This window comes from Stegastes partitus, unplaced genomic scaffold (genome assembly GCF_000690725.1).
Source record: "Stegastes partitus isolate 25-593 unplaced genomic scaffold, Stegastes_partitus-1.0.2 Scaffold1222, whole genome shotgun sequence".
Taxonomy (NCBI): domain Eukaryota; kingdom Metazoa; phylum Chordata; class Actinopteri; family Pomacentridae; genus Stegastes; species Stegastes partitus.
Genome location: NW_007578953.1, coordinates 138,089 through 157,003, shown reverse-complemented (window position 1 = coordinate 157,003; position 18,915 = coordinate 138,089). Strand labels below are relative to the sequence as shown.

The 18,915-nt window shown below is 45.5% G+C and overlaps 1 protein-coding gene across 1 annotated transcript in view; it reads left to right on the top strand.

Annotated features, from left to right (window-relative positions):
* LOC103368917 (ubiquitin-conjugating enzyme E2 R2-like) overlaps positions 1–15,614 on the top strand; it is a 25,942-nt gene extending 10,328 nt beyond the window's left edge. Inside the window, exons 2-5 of the mRNA XM_008297454.1 lie at positions 9,710–9,796; positions 10,389–10,486; positions 12,773–12,907; positions 13,004–15,614. Coding sequence (XP_008295676.1) covers positions 9,710–9,796; positions 10,389–10,486; positions 12,773–12,907; positions 13,004–13,226 — 543 coding nt within the window. The 3' untranslated portion in view covers positions 13,227–15,614. The remainder of the gene's footprint in view (positions 1–9,709; positions 9,797–10,388; positions 10,487–12,772; positions 12,908–13,003) is intronic.
* The last annotated feature ends 3,301 nt before the right edge of the window (positions 15,615–18,915 follow it).

The window sequence follows — 18,915 nt, the reverse complement described above, 5'->3', positions numbered from 1 at the left end:
TAAAATAAAGATAAGTGAGCTAAAGGAAGACTGAAATAGAAAACTAAGTGGTGGTACTGATGATGACTCTGAGGTAATACTGCTCATCATCATACATTCATACATCCGTGTATTTACACTTACAGGAACGTTCTGGTGCATCAGTACCACCTTTGTTTCAAAGTTTTGCACTTTTTCATTTTTAAGGGCCAATAGTTGGAAAAAAGAAAAAGGCCTCTGCTGGAGCCATTTACCTCTTTTTGGGTTTTCTGGAAACACTTTTCTGTGTCCTCAGCAGGTTTAATGGCTCAGGGATTAAATCTGTGGAAATATTGAACCTTAAATGTGGCGTCCGAGTGAAGAGGATGTTTATTTTTTCTCATGTGTGACGAAATTCTCAAAATTCAGCCAAAATGTTTCATCCGACTCAGGTTTTGGGACATTGCTGAACATTTGAAAACAGTTTATCAGCATTTTTCCTGCATTCTTTCTGAATTGACTCAGATTGATCCAAATCGGAAGCAATAACAGAATCAGATTCTTCGTGGTGTTTTAATGACGGCTTGTTGTCTTGGGCTCAAAATGACAAGTCAGGTTATTGTTGTGTGTAACCGCTGTGACGTCTTGGATCACGTTAAACTCGTATCCTCCCTCCAGCTCCAGAGAACTTTGTCATTCCAGTTCTTGAGAAGCTCATTGATTTTCGCTCTGGTCTGTTTCAAGCCCGTGAACGCAGCAGCGGGCCCCAGCCGGGCTGCCGTAGACGGTGTTGAGCGCGTCTGTGTGGTTGCTGTGTACAGGATTCCTTTGTCGGGCCAGGAATGCACAGCCTGGCTGTGAAATCCACCGCATGGCTGTGACTCATTGTTCTGGGCTCGGTTTCCATCCAACCAGTTTGCCATATTCTAACGAGAAAAAAAAGAAAAAAAATAGAAAGCAGCACCTCGTTTCGACCACGTTGCCCAAACAAACAATCAGTCGTGACACGCCGCAGCTGCCTGCTCGTCTGAACCGGGCCAGGTGCTGACGTCACGCCAAACCTGGCTGAGTCAGGTATTTGTTTCACATGGGTGTTGTTCTAAACGAGTCGCTCCATGACGACGGGCCACAGTGGGCCGACACATACCGAAGTGTCACTCAGACAGGACTGGATGGGTCCACGCTGCACAGCTGCACACAGCACCTGGTCTGAACAAACTGATGGCTGACCTGCAGGTTTCACACGCTGAGATTCATTCAGTGGCTCGTGTGTGTCTTCTGCTCCGTCATGTGAAGCATCCCTGCAGGCCGAGTGTCTGATGACTGCTGGCTGAGGCCCAGTTCGTCCCACAGCCGGCTGTGGTCTCGGGACACGTATGAACCTGAGCAGCTGAGATGGATCTAGAGCCGCGATGATTAATTGATGAGTTGTCAGCTGTTAAATTAATCGCTGACTGTTCTGATAATTGATTTGAGTAATTTTCTAAGAGGAAAAAGTCCAAATTCTTCTGGTTTCTTTCCGCCTCTGTGACTGTAAACTGGATGTCTGTAGGTTGTGGACAGAACAAGACGTTAGCAGACGTTAGCTTTGGCTTTGGGAAACGCTGACCCACATTTTTCACTATTTTTCTGTCGATTATTTTAGAAAACAGGCAACACATTAATCAACAAAGACAGTCATAGTTAGCTGCAGCTAGCTGGATGCTACAGACGATGAGGAGTGTTTAACCAGCGGCTTGGTTTGTATGAGGGATGCACATTTTCAACAGTTTCCTTTGCTGTTAGTTGGCAGCCTCATCAATCAATAATCGATTACATGCACTGAGTGCAGTGAACATCATTTCACATACCATACAGATATTTTTAACAACAGACATGTGATATGAGCTGCTGTTATGGTTTGGTTACGTAAACCAGTGGGCTGTAGCTACGATGTCCTGGTTGTCAGCAGACATTAACCGCCACAGAGGACTTGGTCACGGTTCCCCGTTGCTTCCTAAAGTCACGCAGTGCTCCCTGCAGACCAAAATAAAACCGCAGATAGTCCGAGTGACGCCCCCTCAGGTCGCTACTGTGTTAAACTGTAAGAGGCTCCACCTGGTGGAACAACCGGGTACTGCAGATGATCTTTGTAACATGCGTGTCCATGTTGTGCTTCATCGGTTCATATTTTTTTGATTTGTTAAAATAATAACAGCAGCTGGTTGATTAACGGTCAGTCTTTGACGTCCCTACTCTGTGTGTTGGTATCGAACACGTTCAGTTTGCGTGACACGTCGACTCTGTTTAGTCCTCCACGTCGCTAATCTGAGCCTTAAATGTGAAAACCTTTTCTAATGTGGACTTTTTGAAATATCCTTCATGCAGCTGCACAGTTTCTGCTGCTTGATCCTCTCTCTAGCGACTCTTTCTTTCTCCTCACGTTCGTTTGTCCCGTCTTACAATCACTGTTTGATTTCTACATGTTCTCACAGATTTGTTTGTGGAGGAGCTGTTTGCTTTAAGTTTTCATTCAGCTTTTCAGGAATGTGGCGTCTCCTGATCTGTCCGTCACAAAACTCGCTCAGTGAAGTGATGACAAAGGAGGAACCGTCGTGGATCACAGTTCTGTCTCTGTTCACGGGGAATCAGATCCAAGTGTTCATGAAATAACATCACACTCCAGTTAAACCCACACAACAACAACAGCAGCAACTGAAACATTAATCAGAAGCTCAGCCCCTCGTTGCAAATACTGTTTGATTTTTACAGATTCTCACAGATCTATTTGTTGCGGAGCTGTTTGCTTGGGATTTGAATTTTGCCATCTTTTCATGTTGCAGGTTTGCCACCAAATACATCCCAAAATGATCTGAGTTAAATGGTCAACATGGAGGGACAGTAGCCTAGCATCACGCTGCTGCATTCTTTTGTCCACCAGGAATTGGATCCAAGTGTTTCTATGAAATCACACTCCAGTTAAAACCACACAACAGCCAGTATTCAGCGTGATTTCTGACAAACTGATAGGAGTCACAGCTCCTCGTTATTGTTTGGTTGTCACGTGTTCTCACAGATTTGTTAGCCGCGGAGCTGTTTGTTTGCATCTCCATTCAGGCTCTTGATGAATCTGCAATCTTTGCGTTTCTGTCCCAAAATACGTCATAAAATCATCTGAATTAAATCGTCTAAATGGAAGAACAGCAGTGAGTCACGGCTCTTTCTTTGCTCATGATAACGTCGTCCAGGACTGTTGTTCTAACCCCGGTTCAGATAAAGTAATTCCTCGATAAGCCAAAAATAATGACTGGACTTTCCGAGGAGTTCCAGCAGCGTCCATGTTCAACCAGTGAGCTTTACCTTACATGGCACACAGAACAGAGATGTTCCTCCGTTTGTAGGTTTCAGGCTCTGGCTTAGTTTTGCTCTTTATTATATCAGATTTAATTTAATCACAGATCTCTGTAAACATTTTTACTTGTGCTGGAGCTAAACCCTCCGTGTGGTTGTTGCTGAACAGTTAATTTCTCAGTGCTGATGATCAGTGTGTGTTATTGCTTTTTATAGTATTATGCTGCAACGTTGTGGATTGTGGTTCTGACTTCTCCACCCTGATGAGCTAGTTGGGTTCAAAACACAACCTGGACGCTCATAAAGCCCTGTGCAGGTCCGTGAACTCCACCTGGGATCTGTGACGCTGCTTCCTCAGAGACTTGTCGGCTCACGTTTGGCCAGTTTGAACCTCTTTCTGCTCTGTTCTGTCTCATACACTCGGCACCACACGTCCACGGTTCTGAGCTCGTCTCTTTGCGGGTCACAGAGAGGTGACGTGCTGAAGGTGTCGTGACACAGAGCTGCACTTTGGTGGAAGGAGCTGGAAGTTCTCTGGATGGATGTGTCATCTGCGTTGCATGAAATTATAATGTAAATGGAGCCTCCGCCGCTCGTACCGTGAAAGGAAATACCTTCCATATCAGCCAAGTGGCTTTCTCCACTGACAGACCTCGTCTCTCGGCGCTGATATGAAAGCAGGGTGCTGCCCTTTGGGTTCGGCTCGAGCCGGCGTGTCTTTTTTAGCTTTTGACAATCAGTTGACAGGCACCCGGTGCCGGCGAGCAGCTGCCTCGGTCTCTGCGCCTGCCTTCCCTCCTTCTCGGGTGTATGCTACAGAATTTGTGCTGCTCCATGTTGCAGTAGCAGCGGAGGGGAGGGCTCAGGCAGGAGGACCGGCCCGGCTGCAGAGGGCTTGGCTGCGCTGGGCCGGGCCTGGCTGAGCTGCCGGAGTCATGTTTCCCCCTCTGGCTGTGTCACTGAGAAACAAGAGCAGGGCGAAGGAAAAAGAGGGAACAGTGAAGCAGCCAGATCAGGAACAGGCAGAGTCCTGCTTCCTGCAGTGGTCCCCCTTTGAAAGCAGAGCCTGCTGTGAGCAGAGGTGAGCCTGAGGCCCCGGCAGACGCTTAGAACCGTCCCCTGAACAGCCCGGCTGTTTGGGCCGCCACAGTGGTAATCATACCTCTGTGGGCTTTTTGAAATCTCCATGTGGTAAAATCACCCAGAATCAGTTTGAGACAAAGCAGTTTTTGATCCTTTCCTCTCTCCTCCGTGTCCTCCTGGTGGCTGGAGAGCTGAGATAATGAGGCGGGGGCCTGCTGGGTAATAACACCATCATCTCTGGGGCTGCTGGCTGAGTGTGTGCTGCAGGCGGTGGAGTTTGCTCTGTACAAGGACCTTTCTCCCGTCATCCAGGGCGAGTGTCGGGCTGGCTGCAGCAGCGTATGTGAGGATAAGGTCTGCAGAGACGCCGAGAGGTGCACGGGGAGAACAGAATGATTTGTTCTGTTCAGGGTCTTTGCATTGACCTGGTTTACTTCGCCTCGCTGTCGTTTTCCACAGGGTGGGCGCGCTCTCTCTCTCAGTCCCGTCCTCTCTTCAAGGCAGCTTTTTAGGTCACAATCCGAGAAAGATCTTCATAGAAAGAGGAACGTGGTTTCACGTTCTGTGTTCTCGGTAACAAGAGTAGTCTTTCATAAGTCTGTTTTTTTTTTTTTTTTTTGCGTGCTTGGCAGGAAATTGGCCGCCCTTCATGTCTGCTGCTCAGATGAGATGTTGAGAGTGAATCACCTTTTGACCGCAGATGCTGTTAACTCTGAGCTCAATCCAATTATGAGGCATGACATGCAAACCAGCAGCAGCATGTTGCAAGAAACCCTCTGAGGCTCCGTGACGTGCAGGTTCTGTCAGAGCTGCTGGACGCCAAGAGTCAGCTGTAAATATGTGAGAATGTTTTAAGGACATCAGATCTATTCAAATGTGTACCTTATAAGAGAAGGCTGAAGCTGGCCCTCTGAGACCCCCACTGCATCGCCCTTCCTCGCTCCTCTTCCTCCTCCCTCGTGTTTCTTCTCTCCTGTCTGCTCGGCGCTGACGAGATGGGAGACAAGCTGCTCGGTGCTGCAGAGCAAATGAGCCAACCCAGCAGCCTGCCTGTGTTTAGGCCAGCTCCATCACACTTCTTTAGCCCGCCGTCTATCCATCCTCTCCCACTTCCCTCCCTCCTTCCTCACTCAGCCGTCAGCCGGGCAGGTCGAGAGCTTCAATCCTCCTCCTAATTCTGAATCTTTCTGCTAAAACGGGGAGTAGTGTTGCTACAGGAGGGCTGTTTGGAGGCTCCCGGTGAGCTGCATTGTGAAATTACACCCCTGCCTTCTTCCAGAGATCAATGCTTATCCTTATATCACCTCCCCGCTTTACTGTTTGCTCGCATCCAGACTGGTGATGAATGAGGCTATTGATGCTCAGGCCTCCCAGCAACAGGCTGAAGGCGGAGACATGGGATCAGGTTTTATTCAGATATGCGCAGATTTAAAGATGTGTCCGCTTCATGACAGAGTTTTGGCAGTTTTATTTTTTTTCCTGAGCCAGGTTGTTTGGTTGTCTTCTATCTGATCTTCTGCTGGTTTGCACAATATCTCAGGAAGTCATGAATAGATTTGGATCAAACTGGTTGAACAAACTGTTAGTGGGATAACATCTGATGGTGCTCTGGAATTTTTGCCATTAGTCTTTTTTTTTTTTTTTTAATCCATGACATGCTGAGGATTAAAAAAACTCAGATTTCCAGCTTTGGGAAGCTCGTTACAGAATTTTTCATCCACACATTTTGTTTGTTGGAGAAATCAGACCAATGAGACGAACTTACCTCCTGAAAGTGCTGCCGTACGTTTACATTCAGCTAAAAGCCTTCTTCTTCTTTTATGGAGCATTTTCACACTTTTTAAAATAGTTTTCTGAGAGTAAAGCTATTAATGAGACGTCCTGTGGTTTATTTAAAACGTCCTCACTGGCTCATTCTGTACACTGTTAAAAAAATAGTCATCAAGTTTTTAACTGTAATTTTATGAAAAATTATTTTATGTTTATTTAAAAAAAAAAACTATTTATTTACATATTATCCCTAAATAGCTGGCAGAAACTGATAAATGAATGAAAAATCTATATTTTTGCAAATAGTTATTCATTCATTCAATCAATGTTTGACCACAGAAAGTATTTTTTCACATTTTTTACAAGTAAAGCAGCAAAGCACATTATTTTACTGATATTTGCCGTTATTTAAAGAAAACAAGCTGTATTTAGGATTGAAAATTGCTAAATCAAATTATTATTTTATAGATTTTTCTCTGTTTTGTTTAATTACTGATAATATCTAGTAAAATCACAAAATTTGTTTTTTAAAAATTACATGTTGACTTTTTGCAAAAACTGTTTACAATGTCTGAATCAAAAATGTTTTTTTATTTTTATTTTTTTACAATGTGTGACCATAACACTGTTTTACTATTTAAATCAGCTAGAAAAAAAATCTTAGTTTTGCAAATATTACCTAAATACCTACTTTAAAAAAAACTATATATTCAGAACTAAAACTGTAAATAAGATTTTTAATTTTAATTTAGTTATTTTACAGATTTTCTGGGTTTTGTTAAATAAAGATAATATTTATTAAAAATCAAAGAGCAAAGTATTAATTTACAGTAATGTTCCAAATTAAATATCTGTACACACTTTAGTCTGATTCAATCTGCTAAAAAATATAATGATTAAAAGATATTTGCAGTTATAATTTCTTTCAACAGTATTGGACTGTTTTGGTGTTTTTTAGGCTTTTTTTCTGGCCCATTTTCACAGTTTTTTCTGGATTTTTTTCTAGTGCAGCTGCTCATTTGTGGAGCTCGACTGTGTGGTCACTGAAAGCAGACGTGTGACTGTCTGTGGACGTGATGCAGACGCACTCGGAGCTGGAAGTATACAAGCTAAGATTTCCTTCTCCGTGTTCGCAGCCAGCCGATAGATATAATCTCGCTGCTTATATTGTTTTGGAAGAAAAAGCAGGCAGTGGCTGCGTGGCCTTCCTCCCCCGCCTGCCCCCGGCTGGCTGCTATGTGCTGCGCCGCTGCCAGCCTGTAATGTGTACACTGTTGGCCTGAACCCTGCACTCTGACGGGCCGCCAGCTTCCTGGCAGGCCCAGTCAAACTCAGGGATTTTTTCCCCTCTGTTCTCTCAGGATCGCGTCCGTGTTTCCGCTCCTGTCTGGTTTTATGCGATGAACCAGGATCAGTTGATACGCTGCGGGTCAAGGCGTAGCGCCGCCCGCCGTCGGACAGCAGAGCCTCATGTGCAGGTTGTGACTCTGAGCTGGCGCTGCTCCGAGCGGTGATGGATGTTTTGGCTGCATACGCTCGCTTTAAGTTATGCAATACGGTCAAAGAGGGCTAAAAGCTTTATATTAATATTAAATAGAGCCCAGCCCCCTTTATTCCCAGTGAAATCCCCCTCTCCTGCTCCCGTGCAGCCGATCCCACCCCCGCCCCCCGCTCGCCGAGCACCAGCTGACCGTGCCGAATCAGCAGATGCATGCGAGTGTGTATGTATATGACATGGGAGGGATCAGCAGAAGGCTTCCCGCTGTGAGTGATGTGCGTGTGTGTAATCGGTCCGGTCGGTGTGTGCTGCCCCCACCCAGCGCCGCCGCCACCACCTCAGCCCGCCGTGTGGACCGGGAGGAGGGGGCGTCCACACACTGGGCTACACAGTCTGTGGGTGGGGTTTCTGCATGAGGGGCATATAATAGCAGAACACGGGTGTGAGCAGTGGATTGTCTTGGGTTGCAGTGACAGCTGGAGAGGACAAACACAATGTCTTTATACCAGCACCAGCACCAGCACCACCACCCCCCACCGGCCGCCGGTGTCTCGCTAAGCTCCACACACTCTGCAGCTGAATGCACTGCGAGCCTCCATCCCTCCCTTCCTCCACACCATATTACATTACACTGTCATTAGCTCCCCCGTGCTCAGCCACCTCAGTAGGGTTTGCAGTTCCTCCACAGACTATTTATAGGTTTCCTTCAATAACTATTGAGGCCGATCAGCTTCACGGTTGTAGAGATCTTCATTCAGCAGCTGCTTGTTGACACCAGGGCTGCAAAGACAAGTCTGTTGAGGAAAGCTTTCAGAAAGAGCCACTTTCTTTTCTTGAGTGTTGGAGCTTTTTGACTGGTCCTCATTTATGACACGCCTGCAGAGAGCAGCGTTAGGATTAGGTTTGGGTTTGGGTTCGAGCAAATGTTGGACTTGTGCAGTTACTCAGGATAAGTGTCTAGGTTCTAATAATAATACCTTTTATTTGTAAAGTACCTTTTGGAAGCAACAATACAAAGCGCTTTACAATAAAACGACTTCAAACTATACAAATAATTAGAACATTAGACAAATAAGACACCAACAACATGACCAAGATGAGATAGTAAAGCCAGGCTAATGTTTTTCATAAAGTACATCTACAACAGCAGCTACACCAAAGTTCCTTCCAGTAAAAAATGGCTGATTAGTGCCACAACAGTAACTCAACAGGACTGAACACTACCGTTAAGACTCTGTAGTGTCGTTTAAGGTGTGATTATACCTGAATAATTTACATATTAGGGATGAAACCCTACAAAAATGATATAAGATGCTACTGGACTTGACATATTAAGGCTGAGACCTCACACAGTTCTTAATCGAGGAGATTAATCAAAGTAATTTAGTATTTTAACTGATGTGATGGTGTTGTAAATTATAAAACTTGTTGCCTGATTTGCAGACTTATGCCATCTGCTTGTTACTGTTTTAAATCCACTTTGCTACAGGATGCAACAACTTCCTGGCTAGCAGCCGACCGCTAACATTTCAGAGGACTTGGATGTGCAGCAGCCCTGCTAGTGTCGTGTTTTTTGTTCTCACCTCCCTGCGTGCAAATGTCCCACCAAAACAATTCCCGCGTCACTATTTTAGGGAATACCGAAGCCACGTCTTTGGCTGAGCTCCACCCAATAACACTGTGGTTGTTTTGAAGAAATCCCAACATGCCGGGGCATTTTTATCCCCTATAGCAGAATGATAATGAGGCTTAGCTCGGCTGGCTAAGTAAGAACTAGCAGGGAATGCATTGTGTCAACGCAGGCCCTTAAAGATGGTGGTACAAGCACAAGCTTGTGTGTGTTTCTTCTGCAGAGGGGTTTTAGCCGTATGATGTGTGGATCCACTAAACACCAGGAGTAGCTCTACCTGTGGCTGTAGGGACCGTCCTGTCTGTGCTGGTCCGTTTGATGGAAATGGTCCTGAACAGTAATAGTTGGCAGTGAAGTCGTCGTGACTTGTCTGTTGGCAAAGAAGAAAGGCAAACAAACCGCCTGCCACGTTGCTAATGTGCATCTTTTCTCGCCCTCAGGCTCGGATCAAGTTTCCCGTCGACTACCCGTACTCTCCACCTGCTTTCCGCTTCCTCACCAAAATGTGGCACCCCAACATCTACGAGGTAACCCTGACCACTGTGACACTATGCATGTGTTTTTTAGTGGGGATGTGCAGGAGAGACGTTAGCTCCTTAAGAAGTGATTTCAGATAGAAGCTTTTGATTTTCATTTATTTATTTTACATCAAGATGATTCTCTTTTGACTTATATTATGCATGTCGTGTTTTTTAAATGCTAGAAGACACCTCATGAGCAAAACATGCCGTGGCTGAGCTTTTCCGCCTTAAATCTGCAGCTTAATGATGACAGTCTCAAAGAAATGATCCAGACAGCCAGGGTTTCATACGCAACAAACCTAAAGAACCAATCAGGGAAGAGCCTCGTGGTTTGGTTCAAACATGTGTGGCTGAATTACACAACTTGTAGACTTTGCTGTTGTGCAATGTAGAGTAGTTTTACAGCATTAGGGTAGAATCATACATTCATAGATCTGCACATTCTAGAAGGAGCAATGCTGGAGAGTTGCATCGAAGCCATTCTTGTGCACAAAGATGGGATTTTAAGGGTTAAATCAACAACCAGGGAGTGATTTAACGCTGCCTGATGATGATAATATGATCGTGAACATGTTCCTGCGTTCTCTCTCGCCACCAGAACGGGGACGTATGTATTTCTATCCTGCACCCACCGGTGGACGACCCACAGAGCGGCGAGCTGCCTTCAGAGAGGTGGAACCCCACGCAGAACGTCAGGTACACACCGGGGCTGTTGGAGCAGCACACGCTAAAAAAAGCTAATTCATTTTAACAATCCAACTCACAATCCCCCCGAAATGCTCGTTAATGCTTTAGTCAAACTGCAGACTGGTGATTATTTTGTCGTCTCTCTGCACCTTGAAGCTTTGTTCACTTATATTTGTGGCTGATCGCACTTTAACGTGACCACATCTTGCTGCTCTCCACATTTTTCTCATTTTGTTTCTGCATCAGTCTGCAGACAAATGGCTCAACGTAATGTCCAAGCTTTTATGCAGTTTGTGTCAATTTCCTATAAACTACTGGAAAGAGCTTTACTAGACACTCATGCAGCAGTTTTTCAAACCTCATCTTCCCTCGTTAGATTAAAGTCGTGCTGCTCTAGCAGTAAGTTCTCAGACTGATGCGTTTTGCTGCCTGTCAGGAGAGTTTGTCTGCATCCATCTGGTGGTGGCGTGACGGTCGACCTTCCCTTTGACATACTGTACATTCATGTGTCCGACCCCTGCAGCCTTCCCATTCTTTCCCTCCCTCTCTGCAGCTTTCTCCTTTATGCATTGCGCTCATACACAAACTGCGATAGCTGAATATAAGTGTGTCCACGATAATGGGCCCTTTGTAGCCCCGGAGCCGATTATCACAAAAAACAAAAACAGTCCCACGTTTTGGCTCAGGGGAAGAGAAGAACTGTTGAGAGAGCCGGTTGGCGGATCACATAGCACCAAAACAAGACAACTGTTTGGGGCTTTGTTTTTGTTTTTTTTTTTCTCAGCTGCCGACCAACTTGTTGCAGCTTAAATGCTGCAAACATCCAAACACGATGTATAATTCATGCTCTTTTATTTTAGATATTTGCTTGACACAAATTGAATTATTCAGTCCCTCCAGTGTTCCTGCTTTCTGTCCTCAGCTTACACAGAACCTGAGTACGAGTGTGTCCTCAGTGAGAGAAGCTCAGCAGCCCTCAAGCTCATAATAAACAGCAATAAAATAAAAAGCAGCTTCGTATTTTCACAAGAGGACAGTGGCTGGAAAAGCTTGATGCCACCCAAACTCTTTCATTTATACCTGGCCCTCAGTCAGTCCAAGGCAGAAGCTCTCTTTGCAGCAGCATTCAGAACCAGTACAGCGCCAGCACCTCAAGCCGAGACAAGCGAACACACTGGCCACAGCTTCCCTTTTATTTACAACCAGAGAGATTGTGTACACAAGAGGCAATAAACAATGATCCAGCTACAACTATTATCCCACGCTACCGCTCTGAAACACGCTGAGCGGCCGGAGCGAGTTTCTGTCAACTTGAGAAACATTAAACTCGTTCGAGATGAACTGGACCTTATCTGTAGAGTGGACAAGAACCTGAGGCGGAGTTAAAAGTCAGCAGTTAAAATGGACCGACTCCAAACGCTGCAGCCGCCTCATCTCATGATTTTATCGTCGCATACGTTAGCGTGACGTCAGAGCAAGTCGGCATCAAGTTGGGCTGATGTCCAACCAGCACCAGCTTCAATCTGTGCAGGTCTGACTCATCTCGAACGAGACTATTGTCTTTTCTTCACACGTCTCTCCTTTGCTGTTCTCACGTCTAACAAACATGAGCGCAGCAAAGAAGAAGGTAGAAGCAGAGCACCTCAGACAGCACAAGAGTGTCTCACTGCACTGACATGAAACACATAAATTACATGAATAGAAATGCTTCGTTTTTAAACTCTTTGGGTTTTTACGGCACCGGCTGGACCTGGACTGCACTTTTGCTTTTCCAGTGTGGTGTGGGAGGTCACTCAGCCTTTTTATAAATGTGAGGAGGGACTCTAACATGCACTAACAGGCATGTGCATCAGGACCGACGGCCCAAACACAGATCAGACAAACTCGGATCACAACACACACTATCACTCCACTGTATCTTTACACAGCAGACAGTCATTTGCTGGTATATTAATGTCATATTTCTGCTCCAAATCTCACATATTGCACCTTAAATTCCCCCAAATATAAATAATGAGCGGCATTACTGTTTGGTCGTATCTGTAATGAGCAGCCTTCAGAGTTAAGAGCTGAAATCAGACGTTGACAAATGAACGCTCATGAGTTCACCTTCACCTCCCTCCACCTCCTCGTCTCCTTTTGTCTACGTGTCTCTCCTCCTTTTCTTTCCATCTCTGTTCACCTCTTTGTGCTGCAATGTCTCCTGTCTCATCTTACCTCCATCTTTGCTCCTCGTCCTGTATTGCTTTCCTCTATTTTAATCTCTCCCCCTGCTTTCCTTCGTGTCTCTCTCAGGACCATCCTGCTCAGCGTGATCTCTCTGCTCAACGAGCCCAACACGTTCTCGCCGGCCAACGTGGACGCATCCGTCATGTACCGCAAATGGAGGGACAGCAAGGGCAAGGACAGAGAGTACATCGAAATTATCAGGTACCGAGAGGAAACGGCCCACAGCGCGGCAGAGAAACCGGCGCCGAAGCTCCTTTAGGCCTCGTCTAACTTTTCTTTTCTTTTCTCGCCTCCCAGGAAGCAGGTTCTGGCTACCAAAGCTGACGCAGAGCGGGACGGCGTCAAGGTTCCCATCACGCTGGACGAGTACTGCGTCCGCACCCAGGTCCCGCCCACAGACGACGGCTCCAACCTCTTATACGACGACTACTACGACGACGAGGAGCTGGAGGACGACGACGAGGACGACAACGAAGACTGTTGCTATGACGAGGATGACTCAGGCACCGAGGACTCCTGACCTCGCCTCGCTGCGACGTCACCCATCACCTCCCACCACCCCGACCAGTTCTCGTTCCCACTCCTCCCCCTCACACACACACACACACACACACACACACGACTCCCTCTTCTGTCACGGACTGAACTTTAATCCTCCATCCTCACTTCGCACGGGCCTCCCTGACCACCTCCTCTCAAATGTGCAGTCACAGTATGCACACTAAAACCTGATGCATTGATGAAAAGAAACCTACAGAGTTGCTTTTTGTTTGTTTTCTCTTTTTTTTTTTTTCCATTTGTTGTCTGAGTAGAGGTTACACACATGATGCACACACGGCAGGATAACGTGAGGTCATGGTTTGACTTCCTCGTCTGAACTGATTACAGACAACGAGTCTCCTAGACAGACCCGTTTCTACCCACCAAGGCAGTTCAGCAGGCAGGAAGGTACCATCACAGCTCAGATCAAGTGGAGAGCGTTTGCAGAGGAAGCTAATTTAGGAGAATTGGCATAGTGTGTGCGTTTGAAAAAGCTGAGTCATTTCCACCTCTGAGCCGTGTGTGTGACCTCCAGTTAGCAGGCTGTTGGAAGCCCTGCCGTGCTTCACCTCTGACCTTTTAAGCCCCACGGCTTGCGCTGCTCCAAACAGGAAAGTTATCCTCTTCGAAAAAAAGCCGTTCACACTCCCTTGTGCCTTCCCTCACTCCCCCGACATCCCCGATCGGAACGACTAGCGGGACCGAGCGGTCAAAGCAAACCCGAACCAGCCAGACAAAGAAAAAGGTGGCAGAGGGAGATATTCAGGCTTCAAAGTGTTCCCACCTCCAACTCTCAGGTGGGCAAACTGTGCGAACAGCGCCCTCCTGATGGAGCGAGCGCCAGCTTATTTATAGCAGCACCTGTCAGATTTGTCTGGGGTGTGAGTGAGAAAGGTGAGATCCAAAAGCTGAACTAAAGAATGGAATGTAGATCAGAACCCACAAACGTCCTCCACCGACTGCCACGCAGCCTTCAAGCCTTCATCGTACAAGCACGTGCTACTCGTGGCCTGGACGCGTTGAGAAACAGCTAGCTGAGCCCGCGGCTGCTCGTCACATCCAGTGTACTGTATTTAAACAAACAAGAAAAACCCTATGCAGTCAGTGCTTGAACTTCCTTAATATGCAGTGCTTTAAACGTGGCAGTAAAGCTGAGCCTTGCAACGGTCTGACCCGAACTCCAGCTTGAGTTTCACGAGCCGGTTCTGTGTCTGAGGGCTTCGGAGCGGCTGTGTCCTCGGTTAGAGACGGACGCGTGTAGTTTTGTCCGTCTTTGTGTTTGTCGGTGGCGGCGGCGGTTTCTGATTGTAACTCAGAGTAGCACAAGTCTCCAGAGCAGAGGAGTTACACTAACCTTCACAGAGCTCGCCCCCTGCTGGCCGCTCTGTGTACAGTCTCTCTTTTTGTTTTTAGTTTTCCTCTCTGGGCTGCAGCCATCTTGACCCACCTGAATCAATGAACCCTGTTACCTCAGAGGAGATCAGGTAGCAGCGTGAGTGATTCAGAAGAATGAAAATGGCCTGATGAATATGTAGACTGACGGGCTCTTGTTTTCAGTCGGAGGCCGTCTCCTAACTGCCAGGAGCGCTCTGCTGCTCGCTCAGAAGACACCATCCAACAGTATTCTCCGATGAAATCCTCGCTGTAATCATGTTTCCGTTGTGTGTGAATATTCGCCGATCGTTTTTAAGATGTGCTGACAGAAGTGTGACGGAAGAAGCGCAAAAAAAAAAATTAAAACTAAAGGGGACGGTACCGGGATTGGGTTTATCTTTGAGCATGAACAGGAGAATGTGGTTCTTCACTAGCATGCTGTTATGATGTGTTTGTGGTTTTAGATCTGCTATAAGGGTCGGGATTATGTCCAAGGAAAAAGCTCCTCTAACTCGATTTTGTCTAAAGCTGTTGCATTGTGACCGGGCTGAGGGTTTGTTCTGTTTCTGGGGCGGGGACGGGCTTCTTTTCTGTTTTGATGTAACATTTTTGTTTCCAAATTGTGGTGTGAGCTGCAATGTTTTCTATCTTCTGTGTATTACGAATATTACCAATAATGAATTGATTGTTTTAAAAAGACCCAGGGTTGTTCACGGCAAGAACGGATCAATGCTCCGACGGATTACCAAACAGAAAAGTCGTGCAGAACCAAATCGACGCAGCACCGAGTCCTGATCGCTCCACGATACGTTACCGATGATCGGCTCATGCCCATCTCAGATCCTCCCCTCCTCTGTTCTGATGTTTGGAAGAATGGGATTTTTTATTTTTATTATTTTTTTGGGTCAAACTGCTGTTCTGTCGTCTCTTCTTCTCCCCACTCGTCCCCTCCGCGGTTCTCTGAGCTCTGATTGGTGGCAGCGTCACTGAGGGGAAAAAAAAAAAACCCAGCAGTTATGAAAAAAACAACAACAAGAACCTCAGGAACAAAACAACAACAACAACAACAGAACCACCAACCAACGGGGAGTCTCACTTTTTGGCTTCAAAGGACTGTTTACAATCTCTACCTTGATAATATGCACATGTGGATATTTTGACGATCACTTGATGTTTTTTTTTTTTGTTTGTTTTTTTCTTGTTTATATTTTCTTTTTTTCTTATGGTTTGTAAATCTATTTAAAATCTGAAATAAAGCTCTTTATTAGATATTGGCTGTTTTTTTTATTGCTGCAGCAGAGTTTGTGTGTTCTCTATTTTTAATTTTATTTTTTCAGATGTAGAGGTCTCACTGGACTCTGCGTTTTGTGTGTTCTCTTGCAGACACTGAAATGACATGAGTGAGTGACAGACAGACAGATTTAGCTGTGACAGGTAAGACTCGTGTTCTTTCTGTTCACTTGGTGTTGATTTGTTTGAACATGTTCTGGTGGAGTTAGAGTTTGAGGAGAGCTCATGATGAGACGTGTACACAGCAGTCACCCTGCTGGAGGGAGGGTGGTGGAGACGCTAAAGGATTTCCTGATGCTTTCCGTGTTTCATGTGCATAAATAGAAGTTGAAGAGGTGACCTCTGTAAACAGACGTGGTTTCTCTTTCCTTGTCTTGTGCTTCCTTTGTCACTCCAGGAAGTGTGAATCCAGGAGGAAGCTCAGGTAAGGCTGTGCTCTGTGAGGTGTGCTGCTGGTTTAGCTTCGCTTTGCATTGAATCGATGCAAATCATTTCTCTGTCGCAGTTTGTGTAGCGTGAGAAATCTGAGCGAAGGCTGCAGTGTGTGCATCCAGCAGACTGTGGAGGTGTGGAAACGCTCACATCATGCATGTAGTGTTAATGATTAATGATTCACGTGACAAACATGTCTCTGGTTCCATCGATGCTTTTCTGTGTTCTGTTTAAACTAAAACTCTGAGCGTCCTGTGCTGTTGGTCAGACATCTGAAAACCTCAGAGCTCAGAACTTTAACATCATTCAGCACCATTAAAACGTAGATGTTTTAATGGACTAAACACTGAGTGTGTTGATCACAGATGTCCTGCTGCCCTTCTTTGGACTGAAACCCCACATAAACTCTCTGAATTAGCTCCCTGCTCACTTCTCGGTAAAAACTGCAGCAGCAGCCTTATAAGGTGGAACATTTCTGCATCACTTGGACCGAAGCACAAGTCTGACCTGCAGCAGGTCACATGAACCAAGAAACAGCACTGAAGCTGTGTGAAGTGATTTGAGGACGAGCGTTTCAAGATCTGCTTTGTTTGTCATTTATACACGGTACAATGTGCAGGGAAATGTTTTGTACCAGCATCCAGCTTCAACAAAAGAAAAATAAGTGTTACAGAAGTATATATACTTTATGTATTTATACACATAAGTAATCGAATAAGTAAAGCAAACAGAACACTGTTATGGTGCATAAGGTGCATGTGTAGAAGGTGCCCGTCCAGTCCGTTTTTTTTTTTTAAGTTATTTTTTTGGCCTTTATTGGATAGTGTAGTCAGAGAGAGACAGGAAAGTAGGGGAGAAGAATGGGGAGAGGACATGTGGGAAAGGGTCATGAGTGGGATTCGAACTCATGACCTCCACATTGGAACTGTAGCCCTGCACATGGGACACCAGCTCAACCAGGTGAGCTATAGCAGCGCCCAGTCTGGTTTTAAAGCTCAGAGTTGAGCCAACGGACGCCTGAGGGAAGAAACTCTTCCTCATCCTCTCAGTTACAGTCTGTAGGCAGCGATAGCGTCGGCCTGATGACAGCAGGGAGAAGAGAGAGTCTCCAGGATGGCTGGGCTGCTTTAGGATCTTCACAGTCCTTGACCTGGGCGTAGATGTCCTGCAGGTTGGGAGGGTGGTTCTGATGGTCTGCTCAGCTGAACGGACCGCCCTCCTCAGGACCAAGAAGTCCTGCTTGGTGCAGCTGCCCATCCAGGTGGTGATGCTCCTCCACAGGATGCTCTCAGTGGTGCAGGTGTAGAAGCTCCTGAGCACCGTGAGCAGGAGCTTGAAGCCTCTCAGACGTCTGAGGTAGAAGAGACGCTGTCTGGCCTCCATCACAGTGGACTTTATGTGAGGTGACCCAGACAGGTCCTGTGTGATTGTCACACCTAGAGGTTTAAACCTGGCCACTTCTTCTCCAAATTTTACCACAAATATTGTACAAAAAACTGCAACAGATGCTGTTTGAGTTCCAAACACACCTTTCTTTTACTTTGCTTAACATTTTCAAATCTATTAAAACTGAAACGTCCAAAATCATGAAGCTTCACTGCAATAAGAACATTAACAGCTTAGATCAATGACACACACCAGTAATGGATGTCATCTGATTTTTTTTGTCTTTCCTTTTGTTACGAGGGAAGTTTATAGTTTATAGTTTATAGCTCAAGTTTAGTTGTTTGTAGGAGTTTGTTAAATATCATCAGGATGTATTTACGCACACAGTAACAGCAGGAGCTTCATTAGCTGGTTGTAATTATCTCCCAGATGCAGACGTCATCGATCATGTTTTACTGTCTGTAAAGTAGTCGCTGGTTATTATCACACATGGACAGAACTTTTAGAGTTAAGGAAATCCTAAACAGACTAGCTGTTGGTTACTTGGACACCTTGATCAGCTGCTGTTAGCTTAGATTTCATCTTGTTTTCAGCAAAGTGGATGGTGTTAAAATGTAGGGAACATCAAATAGGAAATACAGACATGTGTCCTCTGTGTAGAAAGTGTTGCACACATATAAGCAGAAAAACACTGATATGGCACAGATTCTATCATGAGTAGGAAATAATCTGCATTTTACAGTCTTCTAAATGTACAAAATCTACATAATGCACATGTTTGAATGACCTGAAGAGAGTGAAACTTGAGAATGAGTTGTACGAGTGAACAGAAATGCACCGTGATGATCAGAAAGAGGACTTCAGTCTGATCGTAAAACAGTTTAATTACCAAACACCAAAACCCTTACAGGTGCTGAGAATGTCTCTCCATCAACTAGAAATAAAAGTAATCTGACATCCCAGAATATTAAAAGTCCAGTAATTCTGATGCTTCCCTGCTCCAGGTTAAACACAGCAGAGACCGGGTTGTATTGTGTATTATATAAGATTATTAAGTTACCAGAATAAAGTGCAGCTGTGAAATAAACACAAAAAAACAAGAAGAATGATAATAATTAGATAAATGATTTAGCGTCACTTCCTCAGACCTGCTCACCTTTCAGGTTTAATAAGACCTTCTTTAAATG